Source organism: Amaranthus tricolor, chromosome 12 (assembly GCF_026212465.1).
Source record: "Amaranthus tricolor cultivar Red isolate AtriRed21 chromosome 12, ASM2621246v1, whole genome shotgun sequence".
Taxonomy (NCBI): Eukaryota; Viridiplantae; Streptophyta; class Magnoliopsida; order Caryophyllales; family Amaranthaceae; genus Amaranthus; species Amaranthus tricolor.
In genome coordinates, this window is record NC_080058.1 from 3,044,908 (window position 1) to 3,067,158 (window position 22,251).

The 22,251-nt window shown below is 30.2% G+C and overlaps 2 protein-coding genes across 6 annotated transcripts; both read left to right on the plus strand.

The window, feature by feature from the left end:
* The first annotated feature begins 5,544 nt into the window (after positions 1-5,544).
* Positions 5,545-12,153, plus strand: LOC130796752 (transcription factor bHLH122-like). 4 transcript variants are annotated; one of them, XR_009038746.1, is made up of 8 exons: positions 5,545-7,087; positions 7,197-7,471; positions 7,881-8,051; positions 8,263-8,328; positions 8,438-8,506; positions 10,203-10,278; positions 11,698-11,771; positions 11,850-12,153. XR_009038746.1 is itself a non-coding variant. In XM_057659129.1 (7 exons), the coding sequence occupies exons 1-6, from the start codon at positions 6,298-6,300 to the stop codon at positions 10,242-10,244; spliced, it is 1,413 nt and encodes a 470-aa protein (XP_057515112.1). In that variant the 5' UTR covers positions 5,545-6,297; the 3' UTR covers positions 10,245-10,278; positions 11,698-12,153. The 4 variants fall into 4 exon arrangements, 3 of the variants coding, with proteins under 3 accessions (XP_057515112.1, XP_057515111.1, XP_057515110.1); XM_057659129.1 differs by having other exon boundaries at positions 11,698-12,153; XM_057659128.1 differs by lacking the exon at positions 11,698-11,771.
* Positions 12,154-12,967: 814 nt separating this feature from the next.
* On the plus strand, positions 12,968-17,400 carry LOC130796751 (uncharacterized). Of its 2 annotated transcripts, none has more exons than XM_057659124.1 (7): positions 12,968-14,122; positions 15,148-15,360; positions 15,546-15,689; positions 15,929-16,048; positions 16,137-16,223; positions 16,542-16,996; positions 17,084-17,400. In XM_057659124.1, exons 1-7 carry the CDS (start codon positions 13,568-13,570, stop codon positions 17,097-17,099), a joined length of 1,590 nt encoding a protein of 529 aa, XP_057515107.1. In that variant the 5' UTR covers positions 12,968-13,567; the 3' UTR covers positions 17,100-17,400. The 2 variants fall into 2 exon arrangements, with proteins under 2 accessions (XP_057515107.1, XP_057515108.1); XM_057659125.1 differs by having other exon boundaries at positions 13,040-14,122; positions 17,100-17,400.
* The last annotated feature ends 4,851 nt before the right edge of the window (positions 17,401-22,251 follow it).

A 22,251-nucleotide genomic window follows, 5' to 3' on the forward strand; every position in this document is an offset into this window, starting at 1 on the left:
GAACAAATTTTGTTCATTACATATCACTAGTAACTTTTCTCCAACTCTACTCCTATTTGTCCCTTTGTTGGTTATTAATTCTTTCACCATTTAACATGTAGCATTATGGAAATTGATATACACCAAAAGGCAACCAATGTACATAAAATTAAAGCTACCAACAAACAAAGCAATACTTCAAGAATATCCCCTCCTAATAAGGAATAATTCAACATATATTAACCAATAAATTAATAATAACAAAACATATAAAAACTAAAAACCCCAAATCTACGTGTAATTCATCGTTAATAATTAACTGTTTATAATTTATACTCCATATATCGGCTTGTTATTAATTTACAAATTACTATTTGTCATGAATATAAACTTTCTCTTTTTAATTAATTTGGAAAGCGCTAATATAGTATTTGAAAATAAGTATTTCATTTCAAATTATGGATTTCAATTGTGAAATCATAAATGAAGAATTTAATAATGACAAGGCTTGGATAGTTATTCTCAAATTCTCAACTTTAACTACTTGTGAAATTTGATTCAAATTCAAATTTGAAAATTTTTAATTTGCCAAATAATAAATTTAAGCCAATTTCAAATCTTCAAATGAAATCATCGTTCCCAAACATGGCATAAGATAATTTGACAATTATAAACAAGTAAACCTGTCAAAAAAAATTTTGTTGAATAGGTTTTAGGTCAGGTTAATGTCAGCTCGAAGTCTTTATAGGTTGACTTGGTCAAGGGTTTTTAAAAATATTTTTTGATATTATAACTAAATTTATCTCAAAAAGTACTTTTTTTTTTTTTTTGTTGAAATTTTTCTTACAAAATTTATCAATATATGGTTTTCAGTCTTTCAATAAGAACATAAACTCAGTATACAATGCTTGACTAGATATATCGAGGTTTCAGACTAAAAAATTATGACATGAAATTGAAAAATTTGAAGCAATGGGGTAAACAATCGGGTTCGAATTAAAATTAATATTAACCCAATTTTTTTTAGTTATTTTGGTTCTGGTTATTTTCACATTATAAGTTAAAATTTATAGGTTTAACCCACAAGTTTTAAATTGAATTTTGGTTTAATTTTGTACTGGATAAAAAATTGTTCCCGTATGTTTTTGTAGGACAATTAATTAAGAACTTAATCCCCTGATTTGTAAATTAATCAAAAATTAAGTGCTGGTGGAAATCTGTCTTTGCTATCTTGTCAAGCTATGCAGTAAGATCGTTTGAGAAGATGGTTGTTCCTGTAAAATGCAACAAGGGGTTAGCAGGGCCCAGAATATTTTTTCGGGGACCCACTTCAACACCCAAGTCAGTAACAGTTTGATACAGATTACCTAATAGGTCCTTCCAGAAGCACTGAGGCTACAAGGTGGATTACTATTTAGGACTTATTTAAACATGAGGTCTTTTGTGCTGTTCGCAGTTACTAACTGCGAACAGGTGCTTACTTTTTAAAAAGGCAAAGAAGTTGTTTTAGTTAGTTACTGCTAACAGGCTTGTTGACTTTTTTGACCCTGTGTGCGATTACTAACTGCGAACACCATCGAGTATAATGGGCCTATTAGTGATTGCGAACAGGGTCAAAAAATTCAACAACCCTGTTCGCAATTAGTAACTGCGAGCAGCTGCTTTGCCTTTTTAAAAACGTAAGCACTTGTTCGCAGTTCACCAAACTTTAAGTTTAAAAATTAGACGCTTATTTTCTAAAATAAGTTAATAATTGGCTTATTTTGTGCTTTTTTTTTTCAATAAATTTGCTTATCCATTTCAAAAATTCTGACAACATTGCATGTCAAGACTCAAGATACCACAAATTAGAAATAAGTCCTTTGTCCGATTTAATTCAAAAAATTGATATACTGATCAAGTGCGTACAATGCTTCAATTAAAAAAAAATGAAACGGAATATTGCTAACATCAATTTCTTTTCTTTATGACTATAAGTGATCAATTTAAAATTGTTATAAGCGATTATTTTTTGAATATTAAATATAATGATCAAGTGCATACCATGTTGCATGCTATAAATATTATAAGTGATCACTTTTTGAATATTAAAGATGATCCCTGTAAAATTATAAGTAATTACTTTAAAATTATAATTGATAATTTTAAGATTATAAGTGGACAATTTTAAATTATAAGTAATTATTTTAAGGTTATAAGTGAACACTTTAAAATTAAAAAATAATCATTTTATGATAAGTGTAACGTTGCAATTTATTTCTTTATGATTATAAATAATCACTTTAATACTATAAATGTATATTGAATCAGTCAAATAAAAATATTCTCATTTTGATTATTCTTTCTCCGACCTATCATATGATATCTCTTGTCAATATCAACTAATTAAATAATTAGCAAAAGAAAGAGAAGGACGGCAAACGAATATGCCAAACACTTTTAAGAAAAAGTTTTCAGTGGTTCACTGGTTTGTAATGATAAATAAGCAGAGACTCTCCTCCAACAAAGAAGGAAAACACAAAATCAAGACATACGTAATACCCTTAAAAGTTGGCCAAAATTACATATTACTGAAATTTTTGTAGAGTAGTCTTAAATATTTACGGAATTATTTTAAAATTATAAATATTCTGAAAATAACTTGAATAACATTGACTTTTTATAATACTTTTGTAACTTTATAAATATTAATATTAGTTTCTTTGTTAACAAGTACACTATTCATATAAAGTATACTTAGAATAAAACAAGACTTTTTAATATTTTACGGCTCCTAAATAACTGCTTACTTATTCTTGCTTTGTATGATAAGTTGAAAGCATCAAAAAGGAAATAAGAATTTTAATCTTTAAACAAACGTTATTAATATATAATTATATTTATTAGCTTTTTTGTGCTCCTTTCTCTTTTATTTATTTTATTCATAATATTTGTACACAAGTTATCATGAACAGATATATTCCCTTCGTTCTTTTTTATTTTTCTCGTTTACTTTGTGTACAGTTTTTTAAAGCAAATTTAAAACTTCAAAATCTTTAAATATGCATAATAAAAAATTATAAAATGTACATAATAAAAGATATACATTAAGACGAATCTAACGAGATCTCATATGAATATATTTTATCTTTTAAAAATATGTCTCAAAAATATTAATTAAATTTCTCTCTCATTATCTTAAAATATTTTAAATAAAAAAAAATATTAAAGAACGGAGCAAGTATTGCTTAATAACTAGTCACCTCCTTATTTCATTCTCTTCTCCCCCAACCTTACAAGTCACAATTAAGAATTGCCTTTCATCCGTCAATGTGGGGCATTGATGCACAACAAAATTAAATAAAATGGAAAACAACCCAAAAAAAGCATCATGTTAATCAAACCAATATGGTGTCCAACTATTAAGATTTTTAAATCTTTAATTTGTAATTTTTAATTTTGATACTATTGATTCAATTATAGTTAGTAAGGTTTAGTGATAAGATTTCTTGTTATCACCAATGACAACTTCAAATTTACCATTTTTCAACGTTAATTTTTTCCAAATTCTTTCACCATTATTTGGTATATTAATTAATGATTTTTTAATTGACTTATAAATATTTCGTTGTCAGAATACTAAAAAATTTTCTAATTTTAAATTACTTTATGATGTGAAAATTAAATTTAGATTGGACAATTTTTTTAGATAAAACTACAATTCGTGCTTGAGTTTAGACTACTCCAATTTTGATTCAATTATTAATTTAATAAATAAAACGAAAAAAATAAGTCTATTATATTATTTATTTTTGGCTCTAAAACTAGCAGTTCTAATAGCCGACTCGATTCTTTTAAATTAATTTTCATTAATAAGCAAAGGTAAAGATAAAATACGAGTTTGTTTTATAGTAATATTAATTAATCGTTGTTGTTTCAAGATCAATCTATTCACTCGCCTAGATAAATTTTTTTCTCGTTCATTAATAAATCGACTAATATCTTAACAATAAAACAAAAAAATTATCCATTTGCGTAGTTATCGACTAGCAAATTAGGAGCAAGACTTAAAGGTAATAAAAGAAGTACTTTGGTAGAAATTGACAGAAAAATGTATTTCCAAGAAGTACATTAATATATTACAAGATAAGTATCGAGAGGTTAAAATGAATACTAGGACATGTGGAGGGGCAACAGAGAATTTTTTCAACACAATTTCTTTTTGCAGTGGCCCTAAATAATATAATTTGAACGATACAAGGAGACGTGCTTTGGTGCAAGATGTTTGCTGATGACATTATTCAGTGGATCAGACCAGGTGGGGGGTAAATGTTAAGTTAGAACAATATATGTAGACAAGAGTTGTACTCACGAGGATTGAATAAGTTAGAGTACGAGGGGGTACATAGAGTAGTTGGAACATCCAACAATATATAACCCACAAAACAAAGTGTGGGTGACAAAAATAGAAAGCGACTATTGGAATATCATGTGATCGGGATATGCCCTTAATGCTAAGAAAAAGTTTTATTGAACGATCATTAGAAAAATGCTTTAATATGGATGATAATATTGTACGCTTCTAGAAAGGATCGTAGTAGGAAAAGAGAGTAGCGAAAAGGGAAATGCTTCAATGTGTGAATGGATCTAACTAAAGGGATAGAATTTGAAATGAAGATTTTAAAAAGGGTTTAAAAGTTGTAAATTTAAATATTGAGGAAAAGATTATACAAATTCGTTAAAGATGATTTGGTTATGTGCGAAGACAAGATATTATTAACCCAGAAAGGAAGATAGAAATTCTGAACTTAGCGAACTTGAAAAGAGGGCAAGAAGGACCAGAGATGACTTATGGGGAGTAGTGAAAAAGGATATGAAGAATTGACTTGTACTTTGAGATGGTAGAAAATAGAATGAATGGAGAAGAAGAATTTATGTGAACAACCATTAAAATTAATATATTAATTTATGTAGCCGGCCTCAATTTTGCGGGATTAAGACTCTAAAATTGCTGTTATTATTGTTGATGTCTTTCTTAAAGATTCGTTAATTAATAATTATTGCTACAAATTTAGAGTTTTTTTTTTTCCAAAATAAGCTATTATCTCTCTCAAAGTACCCTATAACTTAAAAAATATATGGGAGTGTTTGACAAATTAGCTTATTGAGCAATTTTAGCTTATTTTTGATATAAATAGAGAGTTGGATGGTCAAACCAGCTAATGCTAGTGTTTGGTGAATTAGTTGGTTGAAACAACTTATTGATACGAATAAGTTGTTTTTGAACAAGCTGCATATAGCAACGGGTTCAAAATCAGCCGGTCAAGCTAGTTAAAAAATCAGCTGTTCAAATCAGCTATTATAATCAACTACTAGCCATTTGCCAAACATCCTCATGATATTTTTTACTCATCTATTGCAAATTTTAAAAGATATTAAAAGTAATACACATAGGATAATAAGAGGATAGCCACAACTTCTCCTTCATCAGATTCAATACCAATAATTTCCTTTTAAAATCAAATCTAATGATATTATTTTGAAGAAAACAAGAAAGAACACATGCTCACTTCAACACAATTCGTAACTAAGCCAAAAACTCATTTTCTATCATATGCTTGCATCAGATTGACGCAACAATACTCAAAAATAAAAAAAAATCACCATTGGCTCCTCAAATTTTATCCACTAAAATAATTCTTAGACGTGGGAGTTCATTCGCTCCTCAAAAAACCAAAATTTGTAACAGGAGAAGTACGTAGTCCATCAACCTTATATGTTAGTCAACATCTATTTAATTTTTTAGACGTGAGATCACATGTGAGTTGTTTTTCAATAATTTAGAGGTCTAACTCATAGAAAAAACCCCTGTAATTATAAGAGCTGATTAAGGGTGTTTTTGACAGTTGACTAGATTGCATATCTGCTTAAACAGCTAATCTAAATCTGAAAGCACAAAAAGATCTTCTTATTGGCCAAACATTTATAAAAAGACTGGAAACAAAAATAGTTTCTGTCTCATTTATTTTCTCTATTCATCACAATCTTTATTAGAGTCAGTAGCAGCAGCAGCAGAACAACTGAACAAACACAGAGACACCCAGAAAATTGCAGTAAATACTACACAAAAACAGATTGGTGGGTATTTCTAGAGTTCACATGATAAAATTCTCTACCCAAAAATACTTTATTTTCAGCCACAAAATCTGTTATACAGATATGGTATGAATATGAATCAATGATCAGGCTGAATTAGGTGTTTTCTTCCTCTGGTTTTCTCTGTTTTAAGCCTATTTTTTGGGTTTTCTAGAAGAAAATATCATTGAAGTTCTAGAAAAAATGGATTCTGATTTTCAACAACAATACCAACATCATTTTCAAGATTTGCCTAGACAGTTTTCTCATCAGAAGCAACAAAGTAATGGTCTTACACGGTTTCGATCAGCTCCAAGTTCGTATTTTTCGAGTTTTCTTGATGCTGCTGCTGATACTATCAGTAGTTTTAATGGCGATGGTGGTGGTGGTAGTGGTGGAGGTGGTGGAGAAAGACGAGATTTTTTGAATGCTCGACCGCTTAGTCCTGAAACTGAAAACATATTTTCAAGGTTCATGTCTAGTATTGGTGCTGAAAATGACAATCTGCCACAAAAACAGGCCGGATTACAGAAATACTCCGCTGTGCAATCGGATTTTTCTGTGTGTATTAAGCAAGAAACCGATATTCAACAACAACAGCAGCAACAACAACAACAACAACAACGACAATCGCAGCTGCAGCAACAACAATTGCAACAACAACAACAATTGCAAAAACAACAACAACAATCGCAAATGCAGCGACAACAACAACAACAATCGCAGCTGCAGCAACAACAATTGCAACAACAACACCGGCAAGGTGTTTACGACAATCAATCACAGATGATGTATCACAGCCAATCCAAACCACCGTTGTCAAATCATAACAATTCAGGTGTAAATTCAACAGTGCAAAATTCACTTGGAGCAGCAAGTTCAATAGGGATGAATTCAATACCCCAGATGAAGACTGGTATGGGTGGTGGGGTCAACACTCTCACTAGGCATAGCAGTTCTCCTGCTGGGTTTTTCTCCAATCTAAACATTGAAGGTACCCTTTAAATTTAGTGACAGAATTATTAAGCAGATCTAAGAAAATTTATGTATTTATACTGTATTTTATGGTGTTTGAAGTTTTAAGAATGTGTATGAAATGACAGGTTATGGAACATTGGGAGGGTCAGGAAACTATGTAGATAATGATCAGATGAATTTCTCATCTGGGTTACCTTCTACTACAGAGATCATGAATTCGAATTCGGATGTTGGGAGTAAAAGATTAAGGATGAATAATATTGATGAAACAAGGTTTGATAATCCCAGAAACAATGATAGAAATTATGAGTTCACTATGAGTTCATGGGATGATTCAATTCTATCTGAAACTTTTGAAGACACCAAGACATTCCCTGAGCTAAATTCATCAGAAAATCAGGTAAAGTTCTTGTCTTTTATGACTTTTGACAGAGTATACAACATATAATGAGGCGTTAATCATTAGTTTAAATTTTTGGTTAAAACTGGTAAATTTATTATTGGACTTGTACCAACAAGACCCATATAAGAGAATAGTTGACTGTGCACTTACCCCATGAGGTTCCATCCTAAAACCAAGTGATATTAGCAATAGTAGCCCATCAAGTATATATGTAAGTCAACCTCTTTTTAAGTGTTCGATGTGGGATCACATAAACCCCATAATATCCTAAAACATATATTAGGCTTCAACCAAAATCTTCAATTGATGATTAAAGCCGCGAGATATGTTATATACTCGATCAATTTTTATCTGTTAATTTTATTTTTTAGTGTAGTTGTTGCTTATGACTCTGGTTGATATTCAGGGTGGAGAAGGCAAAAACCGGCCACCGCCTTTGGCTCATCATCTGAGTTTACCAAAGACATTACCAGAACTGTCAAATATAGAGAAGTTCCTACAGTTTCAAGACACAGTTCCTTGCAAAATTAGGGCTAAGAGAGGATTTGCCACTCACCCAAGAAGCATTGCTGAGAGGGTAAGATCTAAGAATTGAGCTCACTCCCATTATTGAAATATAACTATATTAAATATTAGCTTAAGATGATAGTTAAATCCCAGGTATTAATAGTGAGAATGCTAAGACATTTGTTATTAATTTTGGTAACAACCCAGATTTGCATAGGGGCGAAACCGGTATACTAGTTATATATGATGTTTTTTATTTTTGACTAACAAATAAATAACAGGTAAGAAGAACCAGGATTAGTGAAAGGATGAGAAAGCTTCAAGATTTGGTGCCAAATATGGACAAGGTACCTTATTACCCTGAAAAATATGTGCAATAACTCCCTCTTAAGAAACATTTTCTTACTAGACTTAGTAGTTTTCTACACAAACTAACAATCTCCTTGGTTTTTGTAGCAAACAAACACAGCAGATATGCTAGATTTGGCTGTTGAGTATATCAAAGATCTTCAGAAGCAAGTTGAGGTAATATTCATTCAATTTTAGTCTTTATTCCTTTGTTTAAAATAGCTAATCATAATAACATGTTAAGAGGAAAAATGTCACTTTTAGGAGTAGACTTGTTATTGAATCAAGAATACTATTCTAAAGTTGCTTTATTTAGCAAAAATTAGGGTGGATGAAGGCAAAGTTGGTTCTTGCTAAATAACAAAGCTACGTAATTGCATGGTCCCCTCTCTATATGTGAACTTTTCTATCCACATTGTCATCTTTCCACACAAATAACCTCACAAGATCCAGCTTTTCATGCCAAAAGTTGTCTTTAAATGACCCTTAAAAGTTTTATTGTACTAATAAAAGTTAAAATTAAAGTAGGCCACAATAATGAATAACCCCTTAAGAATTGGAGAAAACTTGTATACTAGTGTATTATATAGTACTTAGCAAGCTTAATCATCATAAATTACATTAAAATTGTTTCTCTTCTTAAAACATTTAATTACCCTAATGTCAGTGGCTCCTATTTAAAATGGGATTTAATATGTTATACACGTATAATGCATATAAATTCAAGACCGAAATCGTCTAGGCCGCGAAGGAACTTAATAAGGATTGTGTGTATATACATTGTGTGTATTTGTGTTCATACAGTTGCTCCTCAGGGCTTTTGTGAGTCTCGCCTTAGTATTGGGGCTTATAATAAAGATTCTTTTTGAATAGAGAGAATGGTTAAGTAGAGATTATAGGTGGGTTGAGGGGATGACAGAGTTAAATAACAATAAAATTTAAGATTTTTTTAGAAAATTATAGTTACTTTACAATTGAATCAAGATCTGATTTTCCATTTTGAAAAGATTCGAAGCTTTCATTTTAGGGTTTGTAAAAACAAAAAAAGTGAGAAGTTGAAGAGCTAAATAGATCTAATTGCGAGAAACAAACTTGATTTTTGAATGCAATGGTTTCATAATTGTTGGTGTAATTATTGAATTACAAAGTGATTGGAAAGTTTCATAGGTCGAGAAAGGATAATAAAATTATCTATAAATAAGGCTTGCATACATTGGTTATCCGACAAAGGGGTTTGGGAGTTTATGTGTCTCACCATAAATAATACTCTAGATTTTTCCTCTTAAAGAAAAATTATAAAAAATGGTTGAATATCATAAATAAATTATATCATTGCCCTTCAAATTTTTGGCTTTTTTCTAATTGTTATAATTAATGTCGAAGATCTCATAATTAAAATTCTGAACCCACCACTATTAGTAAATAATTTTATTTATTTAGCTTTTTTTTTTTTTTTTTGATCTAATCTTCTTGCTCTAATTATTACTCCTATTATCAATTTTGAGGACTCCATAACTAAGAGCTCATTCGATATTATAACTACAATTTTCTTTTCTTTTCTTTTCTTTTTTTTGTTTTTTGGTTTTCTTTAATATACAAACTCATAAAATATATATCCCTTATAATGTTTAAATTTTGTCAAATTCATTAGGAAATGGTAATTTGAAAAGTTGATAACTAAAAAATGAAAACATTTATTCTAATTTACTATTTTTAGATTTGACTTTTCAAAATATGGAAATTAACAAAAAAATAATAACAAACGAATCTTAAGAGAAAAAACGAAGTAGAGTCATTTTTCGTAATTTTCCTTCCTTGTTTTCAATCCATGTTTTGTATATTATTAATTCCTCCATGATGATTTACACTACAGACACTAACCGATAATCAGGCAAAGTGCACTTGCTCAAGATAGTTGGATGCCAGCATGTACAAACTATGAAACGACGGTAAAGATCAATCATGGGTTAATTATCTTTTTCTTTCTTAAGATGCTCGATCACACGTTAAAAGATGACGAAAAAAAAAGAAATTTAAACAATTATTATTCTTGGTTCGCTATTTCTTTTTTTATTTAAGAATTTACCGTATAATATAGCAGAATAAGTAGTACGAAAAAAAAAATAGTAATATTGTTTCCAAGTGAAGGTAAGATCTAGATTCAATGAAAAGCAGTAAAAATGAGAAAAGTGAGTGTATAGACAAGAATCTAGGTGTCTGTAAAATGGTTTTTATGTGCAGAAATGAGGAAATGGAGAAATTATTATTTTACTATTCCCAGAATGTGGGGAGAGATTCCTCACTAATTATTATGGCCAGCTTAATTATTTTGTCCTGTAGTGTATTTTCTTTATATAATAAAAAACATTTAGGCATCTCCAACGTAATTATATAATTTTATATTGCATTTTATATTACTTGCATTTATTTTACTATGAGTATTATTCTATGTTTTCTCTGACCTGTAAGTTTGAAAATTTCAAAGGTTACATGTAAAGTATGATGCAAATAGAGTATTTCTTACATTTCAGTTTATTGGTTATATTATAACTAAAAAGGTTTATAGTTTTCGTTATAGTTTAACTAACAAATTGAGGGATGGTATGGTGGAAGTTAGGATGAGATCATATTTTTATTCAGAGTAAATATTATAAAGAAATAAAAATTAAATTATATATATTGGGATAATTTATTTCACATCAACAAATTAAAGATGGTATGCACACTTTATAAGTTATTGAAATTCTTTTTCTCATTGCCATTTGGTTTTGGGATATGGTATATATCTCTTTGACTTATGAAGTGTGTGCATCTCATGTTTTTCCGTTAATATGCTGGCATTCACAATAAATCCAGCGTAATAGTCAAAGCGGTAGAAGAACATATGTTAAGGCTAGATTTGAAGATTGTAAACAGTTGAAGAGGTAGGTCATTGGTGAAAACATGAGCATATTGATAAGCAAAAAGAACATGAAGAACCCAATGTGCTCTAGAATTACCTTTTTCACAAACAAAGTGTATCCATCTTTATGAGACATTTAAATTGCAATAATATTATGATAATGCACATCATTAGCTTTGGGCAACAAATGATAAAGCTCCATGGTTAAATTGCGAATCCAATAAGTTTAAACAATTACATTAATAACTCTACTATATTCAGCTTCAACGCTAGACCAAGAAATTGTCTATCAACGAAATGTTAATGACCTTTGGCAATTTATAGACTAATACTAGTTATCACCTTTTTAACTTGTTTGAAAATCATAATATTACTATGAATTGCATGCTAATTAAATCAGATATATTGTCCCAATTACAGTAAATATTAATATCCCATTAACGTAATGTGTTTAATTTTCACCCAGCTCTTCACTTGCGTAATAGAATCAGAGAAAGCAAAATCGCAATCTCATAAGCACAATAATGAATAATGGGCCTGGTCAGTTGCTCAGCATTGAATTGAAGAAACTTGACTGAAACCTAAAATTGTGCATGAAATTTATAATTATGTGAACAGGATATTCACTTTAAATGGCTACTCAGAATTTGTCGGATTGGACTGTGCATACCTCAGCAATACTCAACGTCAGTGATATAAGCAAGCACATGGTAAAACTACGTAACAAATAGTAGAAATTATGTAATTATGCTCATCCTATGGTTTATACTTTATACTTCGCTACTAGTTATCTATTAATGTAGTTTTGTTTGCAAACCTTGTTGTTCTTAATTTAAACACAAGTCAACAAAAAACATAATTAAGTTGTAGCCTGATAAATGTAATTATATGGAGCATTTTTAGTGATTGTTTTGAATGTTTATCCTTTTGTTGAGTTTAACGGTCAATCATTATTATTATGTATAAAATGGAGATTGTAACATTCCACCTGAATTTTACTTTTTAAGCTAAAATACTAACAAACATAAATACATAAATTTCAAAATAAATTCTATTTATGTCCAAAATAACATAATATAATTGACAACCTTTTCAATTTGACCCCAAAATATATAATCTAGCATAAAAATACCAGTATTGTTCCTAATAATTTTTGGTCCCTAGGCAAAAAATTAAGTAAAAAATAAAGTTTCAATTTGTTTTTTTATATAGTTAGTTGGATTCCATCCTAGACTGAAGTCGTATAATAAACCACCTCCACAATTCCAACAATAATACCATCAACAACCTCTTATCTATGATGCACCACTTCCAAAGCTCAAGAATATGATTTAGACTCCAAATAGCATGATCCAGGCTCAAAATACTCACATGAAGATGCTAAAGACAAAATCGGTTCAAACTGCAAAATCAAAATACTTATGTACGTAATTAATTTCCAAGCCTACCTTAGCCCAAAGGCAAAGAGCCTAGTCAGATGAATGCAGTGACTATTAAAAAGTGGTAAGCAATTGGTTGATCCTCCTTCGAAAAAGGTTTCTTAAAATAAATGATTAGTTGTTGATTCTATTGTTTTCGATGATAACTAAAAATGATAAAACTGTTAACAATGGTAGTTATGAGATTGCCAAGAAGAAGCCCAGTACCACTGCGAAGAGCTTTTTGTGATCTTAGTGCTAATCCCTTATTCCATGTATAAGAGGTTGAGTATTGTGAATGAGCTTACTCCTACTAGGATGACATTGCTACTTGTTGATTGTTGATTGTAGCTGTAGGAAAAAAAAAACAAAATAAACTCTGATATTATATTATCTCTTTATTTTTGGAAAATATTGTGTTAGAATATTATCCCTCTATTTCAGGAATTTAAGATATTGTGTTATTTTAATTTCTATGTTTAAGTTCTTGAGCTTTTATATAAATAGGGGTATTTTTTCTCTAATTATGAATGATACAGTATCGTTGTCTAATCCGACCGCATTTTGATGGATGTGGCCTCAAAGGTGAGAAAACTTGTTCTTCCTTGTGATTTTGAAATTTGGATATACTTGTGATACAGTACCACTGCTCAGACGCTTATTGATGTTGCTAGGGGAAAGCTTGTTATGAACGTGGTCGAGGAAAAATAATAATAATTATTTTATTTATTTCATTTTAATGTAACTCTCAAATCTTCTCACTTTGCTAAAATAACTCAATTTATTCTCATATTAAAAAAATTCTATTACGATTTAAGTTAAAGGTCGAATCTATTTTCCGCACCTAATGCCAACCATATCTATTCAATCCAAGCTCCCAAGTCCGAACCCTAATATTCCATCTAACGTTCACTTCCCATGTTTTCAAACATTCCCTCCCATATCAATAAAATCCAAACATTTCAAAACACACAAAATCCCTCATTTTCCACACCCTTCCTTAACTCACCCATTATTACAAGTTACAACACCATTATTCAAATTCAATACAACCCTCTTCAATTCTCCTTCTCCATGGAAGAAGAAGCCGCCATCAACGAAGCTGCTTTCAAGCCGGCTCATTTGGTAACTTTCTCACCTATCCCAATCTTCTCTTCTTCACTCAACCATCGGCGTCTTTCAAGCCAGTTCTCCAAGCCAAACAGCCCAATTAAAGCTGGCATCAGAAAAAAGATTGCTTCATCATCAGCTTCAACTGTGGCTTGGATTTCTCTCCAGGGTCGGCTTATCGGAGCCGAAGAAGCTACCTCTTCTCAAGCCATTGGTGGTGGGTTAAGCCGAAAGGAAGCCGTGGCGTGGGAACTCTTTAGCCCTATTCATCGTGTTCTTATCGTGGCTGTTGTTGCTGTCGCCACTGCTAAATGTGAGAAGAATCGTCAGATTGCTCGTCTCAGAAATTGTGTTCAACTTAGGGTTTGTATAATTCCCAATTTGCAGCTTTTCTTTATTTTGAAAAATTAAAATCCTGTTTGCTCGTTAAATTATGTTGGTGACAATTATAATGCTTTAAATATGGGATTTTGTTATTCTAATTTGAATTTTTACAAATTTTTTGTAGTGGATTTTTCGGAAGTTATAAAATTCTGTAAGATAGTTAGTTATGTGATTGAAAAGTGTGAATTTTTCATGTATGTGGGGTTTTTTGAATTTCAATTTTACTGAATTTTTATGGTGGATTTGTGATGGTCTAAATGCTGAATTAAGTGGGGTATTGTTTCTTGTTTGATGGGTGATTTACATATTAATTTGAAAATGTTGGTGGGACTTCTGGGTCCTAGTTAAAAGTTTCTTTTGAAGATTATGTATATAGGGTTTATGAGTTTGATAATGTTGATTTGGGAGTAGTAATTTAGAATCTGAGGAATTAGGAGCTTTTAATGAATTGAAAAGTGAAAGGTGTTTGCTTAGATGATGATGATGATAATGATGTTGATGTTTCAAAAGTTGACACCTTTAATGGGTAAATACTATATAAAGGTCTTTTTGTTTCATTCCTTTGTCTTTGGCTAAAAATTATAGAATTGGCTAAAAATTTCTTAATTTGGATCTCTTTCAATGCATTTAGGGACCTAAATTTCGGTTTGATACTTGCATGTTAATTGCTTCAGTTTCATTTTTGATTTTGGTTTTTATAATGAGTAAAACATGTAATTAACCTCGTGTCATTAACAACACAAAGTTAGTAGTAAACATCATCTGCAACTTCAAAAACTAGAAGTGTACATTTATTAAACGAGTCATTTTACCATTGTCGTTATGATTGGAAACCAGAAAACCGTATATCTTACACCATTAAGGATTAAGCATCTCTGTTTAGTTTTAAAATCATAGGATGTGATGGCGATTAAGTAATACGAAGTAAATTCATTTGGATTCGAGTATTGTGATGACTACGAGTGTGTAGAGGTATTCATTTTTCCTTCTTATTGCCCGTGTAGGATGAGATTTTGGCGAGCATGCAGCAAAAGCTCGATGATTTATGCGTGCAAATGAACTGTAATAAAGATCATCCTCAAGAAAAAGCTAATCTACCAGCATCCAAGATCCTTGATCACTCATCTACGAGATCATCTTTGCCTGGGAAATCTGATTCTGTTTGCAGTGACTGCTGGTTTTGTGATCAACGTCGAGCAGAGTCAATTGATTTTTCGGTGAGTATACATTTGGCTTTGCTTGATCTCTTGTAGGTGGAAACTATCAAAATGATCAACGTCGAGCCACATTAGTTGTGTGTTCTCAGCATAAGACTATACTTATGCATCATCATAGGTTAAATTGTGTGTTTGCCAAGCTTTAGAAGTTTTATCAGTTAACGTGTTTGATTGTAATGTGCTAGGGTAACTCACTAGTGAAAGCTAGTAGTGGTGATGAGATGTTTAGAAGTAGACTGTCCATATCTAATCAAGCAGAACAAGAGGAACGTCGTCTGTCTGATTTGTCTGATTGGGCCTCCAGTGTCACTTCAGCCACAGATTTACAGGTAATAGAGTAACCGACGTTTATGTAGTTTTTACTTATAATCCCTGTTATTTGAACTCTTCACTTTACTAAGTTCCTGTGTCAAATCTTTGACAATCAGACATGGTTATGACACTTTGAAACTTCTGTTCAACTCAAAAAATTAGAGATTTTTTCGTGTTTGACAATGACCTATGAGTCCAAGTAACATAGGCTGAGAAGTATAGTATCAAATTCGTTTGTTTTGTATGTGGTTTTCAGCTAAATAACCTAGCAATAGAACAAGATACATACAACCTTAAGAAGGAATGTGAAGAAAAAGATACTGCTATAAAGGAACTATCTGCCTTTATTCGCTCAAAGGATGTTGCAACGTCTAAAGTAAGACGCCTTGCCCTTACTATTCTTTTGTTAGTGCATCAAGTAAAGGTCAAGACAGGGCTAATAGTTTTGATTCTTTTCTCGACAGAGAATCGTAGAACTCGAAGAAGTTATTTGCAGGAAGAACACAATGATTACAAAGTTGAAAAAGGATCTCATTGTTCTGGAACAGAAGGTACAGCTTTAATTGTATATATGTTGCATAATGTATCATCTAAGAACAATCATCCATGCGAGACAATATGGCCTAATACACGAGTATTAAGTTTGTCAAGAGATTTTCCTTCCAGAATATCACCAATTTCCGTTATTAAAATTCCCACCATTTAAAACCGACAATCAAACAGACTGTAAATGTAAGTCAATTTTGCATACACCTAATTTAAGCTCATTGCTCATAACACATGGCTCAGCTAAAAAAAACATATTTGAACGAATATGAACTCATTGGCCCTCGTATATAGTTTTCACCCAAAACTTTGCCCGGTTCCAGGTGGTAAACTTGACTAGAACAAGAAGGCGTTCATTCCCTGGGACGAACTTGGAAAAGAAACAGCAGCTACCTACAATGTCAGATAATCTACTTTACGATATGGATAGCCCTTTGTCTTCGGATTCAGACAGCTCCTCGAAGAAGCAGAATACCTCTGATGTTCAAAGTGAAGTCGTAGTAGAAGCTGTAGCGAACACACCAGTGCAGAAAAGCTTTTCAGACGAGAATGTACCAAAGAAAAACCCAAAATTGAGACCTGCCAAATTGTCTCTTCAGGTCCTGAAATCCAGACAAGTGAGTCCCCTCAAGGAGAAATCATTGAATCAAAGACAGTACTCGTCCACCCCATCAATGCAAAACCAAGTCTTAGCAAGTGCAAGCTTGAAACATATTTCTAACAGAAGACGAACTCAGAGTAGTACCAAAGATGTCGGTTCTCATAAGCGATGGATGTAGTAAGTACATACACATTTGATTTAGTAGAGTTTCAATAAATTCGTTTGTTCGGATCATGTTACGCTCTATAAGAAAAACTTGCTCAGTATGAACTTTATGTAGGTACGATGCCCCTATGCACTGTCGAGTTCCAGTTACTCGCGATCTTCAATTTTGTCTAAGCGCGACTTGAAGATGGAGGAATATACTTTAAGCACATAATCGCTGGTGATGTATTACAGATACAAATATGAAATATGATCTTAACTTGTATCTAATGAAACATATATTGAACTGATATTGCTAAAAACACAGAAGAATGTGTTTCTTTATAGTAGTTGCATGGAACGGTAATAGGAGAATTAATTATGTACTTGTAATTAAGTTTCTCTTGGTGATAATATATATACGTGTTTCAGCGTAACATGATCCATAATGTTAATTTTTAATTTGGATAAAGTAGTCAATGTGTCGGTGAAGCATCAATATTAGTATTGTATTATAAATAGTCAATCTATCCTAATAATGTTAAAGTTAGGGTTCATTTGATAACATGTAGGTTTGAAATAACCATTTATTGATGGGTCGATCTCAAATATGAATTGTTCTCTAGTCGTGTGTAGGTTAAATTCGAAGTAGTCATATATATATATATATATATATATATATATATATATATATGTATGTATATGTATGTATGTATGTGTGCACGTCACATGACAATATTATAAAGTTAAATTCAAAATTATTTACTGATAATTAATATTTAAATTAACTTTTAAATTTTCTCATTAACTTAGCTTTTTACGGTCTGATAAGTGTGATCATCTTAAGCAAATCATTTGAATTTAGTCTCAATTTGAAGAGATGCAATTATTATTTTTCAAATTGCATTGTTTCAATTTCTTTATCCATTAAGTTGTAATGACCATTAAACCTTGATTTGTCCCTTTTTTTCCAAGAAAACAAAAGCATTAGACTATAGTCATTAGTCTATTCCCCTATTTCTTTTAAGTTTATCGCTTTTAATTATTTGATGTGCGGATTTTTGTCAAATAAAGAAAATTTTAAGGTACGACAAATAATATAAGCTAAAAGAGCAAGTCTCTTTCATCCAATTTCTTCCCCAATTAGAGAATTTTTCTGAAAATAAAAGTCATAAATAGTTGTCTTTTGATTGTATTCTTAAGTGGGAGTTGAACAGAAGCACAGTACTATGTTTACTAGTCATTTAAATATTTATTGCCTCCAACAATATGGAGACTTAATTGGTAAGGCAAAAAAATTGGTGTTATTAAATTGTGCCAATATGATTACAAGTGAGAAAAAAAAAGTGAATAAATATTAAAAAAAACAGTGGAAATAATATCTAAAATAAAAATATTGTAAATTTTTAAAAATTGACAAAAATTTAAATTAGAAAAACTCTAAAGGTATAAAAAGTGAAAATATCATCATCATAATATTCAGTTTATCCCGCTCATATTCATAAAGGAAAAAAATGTGATCAAAGAGTCCATTGGCTCGAAAAAGGTTTACGGATGAATCCTCAGAAAAATCCCCAGTACTCAAAAACATATAAATAAATAAAATACATACAAATAAATAAAAATAACTACGTAAAAATAAATAAAAGAATGATATTTAAAAAGACAAAGACAAAAATAAAAACATCATCTAATAAGTGAAAGGGTATTAATAATCTAAGATATGAATAACTGGAAACCTATTTTTAAAATTAATGGCAGGCGGCCAAAACATCGACTTCAAGGAATTAATTTATCAAAACTTGTATAACACTCTATTTCTTAAATAATAAGATTTCAGTCTCCTAATACTTTTATCATCTTATTCTAACAAATTACAAATTGTCTTTTTTAATTGAAATTTTAATGTGATTGGCTGCTTGAATTATGTTAGAAAAAAAATTTAATTTAAATTTATTTAAAGATCTTTAAAATATATAAATTACAAATTATTTTTACAAGAGGGCTTATTGAAGAACATTAATGTGACACAAAATCAAAAGCACTTGTAGTTCAATGAATAAAGCATTTGCATGTTGAGCAGAATATTTAAAATTTAATCTCTACTAGGCAATTCAGCTGAGAGGTTTTTTAACTACACGCATCTCTTTACTTCCTCCTTGCGGGAAAAAGTATAGTTTATCCACATCTTTCAGGAAAAAAATTTCCACCCGAACCTTACTTTATGCATAAAACTGATAATGTACGTACTATTACGTTTACCTTTATTGATGTGGCACAAACTTTTGTTTGAAGTATATAGATGATGTGGTTTTGTTATTAATTTGAACCCTAAAAAATATAATATCAAATTTTTTCTCAAGCCGTATTTCATTACACAAAAATTGCTTTCAATCTAACATAATAATAAAAAATCATTAAACCAAAAATCATGTTCGTTCTATGATATTTTTACTTTTAAGATTCACTATTAAAAAAATACTAAAGGCGGAACCAACTCTTCCATATATAAGTTATAACAAAAAGATTGATAAATTCATCTCCATAATTAGAAGTATACTTCTTAGAAGTTTCTTAAATACACATCTATAATCCGTCATTTAGCGTTTGCTACTAAATATAATTAGAAAGAAAAAAATAAAAAATAATAAAAAAATCAAAGAGACATGAATGTATTGGCTTCATAATAGCGTCCAATAGTCAAAAAATTTTGGAGTAGAAAACATTAAGGCGGCTATATCTATTGAATTGAATTCCAAGGAATCACAAAAATAAACATTAAATCATCCAATGGTTATGAACTTTGTCTAGATAAGAAAGTCGTTGAGATTCCATGGATGATTCATGCAAATACAATTGCTACGAAATTTTCAAACACGTGGACTTAGTTTCTTTTCACGTACTACCATATTTTTCTTTTTCAGTAATCATATTCAATTTGTTCTATTTTTTTATTATAACATATTGCTTTTTTTAAGTTTTATTCACACATTTTGTTAAATTAGGCTGGATTTATTATAAATACACACACTTTACAAGCCAAGGGGTATACACCATCCCAAAACCATATGGCAATGAAAAGAAGGTCTCCAATAGCTTATAAAGTGTGCACCCCATCTTTAATTTGTCGATATGGGATAACTCGTCCCAATGCCCCCCTCACATGCGAACCCCACCAAGTTCGCATGTTGGAGTAATCAATTAGGGTAGGAACGCCATTCTTTTCGGATCTACCATTTTTTAATTTTTTGATCAAACTATCGGCTCAGATACCATTTTAAATTGAGCTGGACTTATTGTGAATGCCAGCACATTAATGGGGGGACACGAGGTGCACACTTAAAGTTTGGCTTGTAAAGTGTGTGCACCCCATCTTTAATTTGTCAATGTGGGATAACCCATCCCAACACATTTTACTTACTTTTTCATTTCATCCGTATATTTCTCCCACATTCCTACAAAATATCAACAATTCTTATATGAGACTGTCTCAAATATGAGACAAGCCCATATAATTAGTATGTGTCTCTGAATGAACACTTTTAGATTGTAAGTGATCACTCTAAAACTATAAAAAATGGTAACTTTAAAACTATAAAAAGTGGTAACTTTAAAACTATAAGTAATGATTTTAAGATTGTAAATAGTCATTTTAAGACTTTAAGTGTACATTGTGTCACCTCACTTTTCTTGATTTTAATCTCATTTGTACTTAGAGCTATTTTGTTTAGGACAAAACTTTAATTTATCATTTTAAGGTTGACTTATTTGTTTTTGCACCATTTTTATTTTTGAATAATAGTCCGCCACTTTTTTCAATTTTATTTGTATATTTTAACTCTCTTTTAATTTTTTTTATATAATTTATTCTCTATTTTTATTTATTATCATATATTTATATTTTCCTTAAAAATACAATTTTTATTTTTTCTATTATCCTAGAGGCCACAGAAGAGTATACTCGTGCCTTTAATTTTCTTTCATTTCGTGGGCTTAAAGTTATATTAATTTCAAATATTTACGTCTATATCAATTTGACGGAATATTATTTGTCTCTTCTCCCACTGGATAGTCATTTTAATGCTTGTTATATAAGTCAACAAAGATGATTAAATGTATTTCATCATCTAGAAGTTCCAGCGTTCATAAAAAGATAACCGGAATATGCTTTTACGTTAGACTATTAGTAGTGAATTTTATAAATGAAATTGAAATAAAGAATAAAAAAGTCAGATTTTCTCTATTAGAGGACAATAATAAACTTGTTGCTAATAGTCAAAAGTGTCGAATTAACTAAAGATATAATGTTCATATATAAACATGTCCCTTTTTTTTCAACAAAAACAATTTTTACACCGTTTATTAATTATTATTCTACGCCATTTATACATAATTGCGGCTATTATACAAGAAAAAATATAATTATATGAAATCTTATTTAATATTTCTTATTGCATATTTAGATAATGTTAATTTTTTTTTTATAATTTTTAGTTGTGAATAACTCTAGATAGAAACAATCTAATAAATATATTGAATTGTATAAAAAAGTCTTCTAACACAACTAAATAACTATTAGATTTGTGCCAATATTCCTTTTTTTTTTCTAAAAAATCGTTAAAAGGTGATGAAAACCACCAATTTGTTCTCTAACAATTTAATAACGATACAAATATTAAGAAAATGATAAAAATAAATAAATTAGGTGGTAGGATAAAAAAGAGAAAATATATGTGAATAAAATAAAAAAAACAGTGGAGACACTGTTATAAAATTTTAAAGAGCGAACTAAAATAAAAAATACGACACTTTTATAAAGACAGAATAAGTAACTTATTTAAAAGTTTTTCTTTTACAGGAAATTTAGAAAAAAAAATTAAATAAACATAGCGTGAGAGAAATTTTGAACACTAGTTGCTATGACTTCCAAATTCAATAGGACTATAATAAGTCATCGTATCTAGCGAATAAAAATGAAAGGATCCCCATATATAAACTTACATTTGGCACATTTCTGTTTTTTTGCATCTTATCTTATTTAATTAACTTTCTTCTTAATTAAATATATTTTGATTTTCTAATAGCCTACTTAACCATTAAGGCATTTCTTGTTCAAACTTAAAAGTAATTAACTATACAATTTTTTGTACTCTATCAGTCACACATATAACAATTTATATCCATTACTATCTCCTATTCAGCCAAAATGTCCCATTTGATTTTTGGCACTATTCACTTATCACTCTTAATTTGTATTTTACTCTTAATCTATAAGTTAAAACATAGTC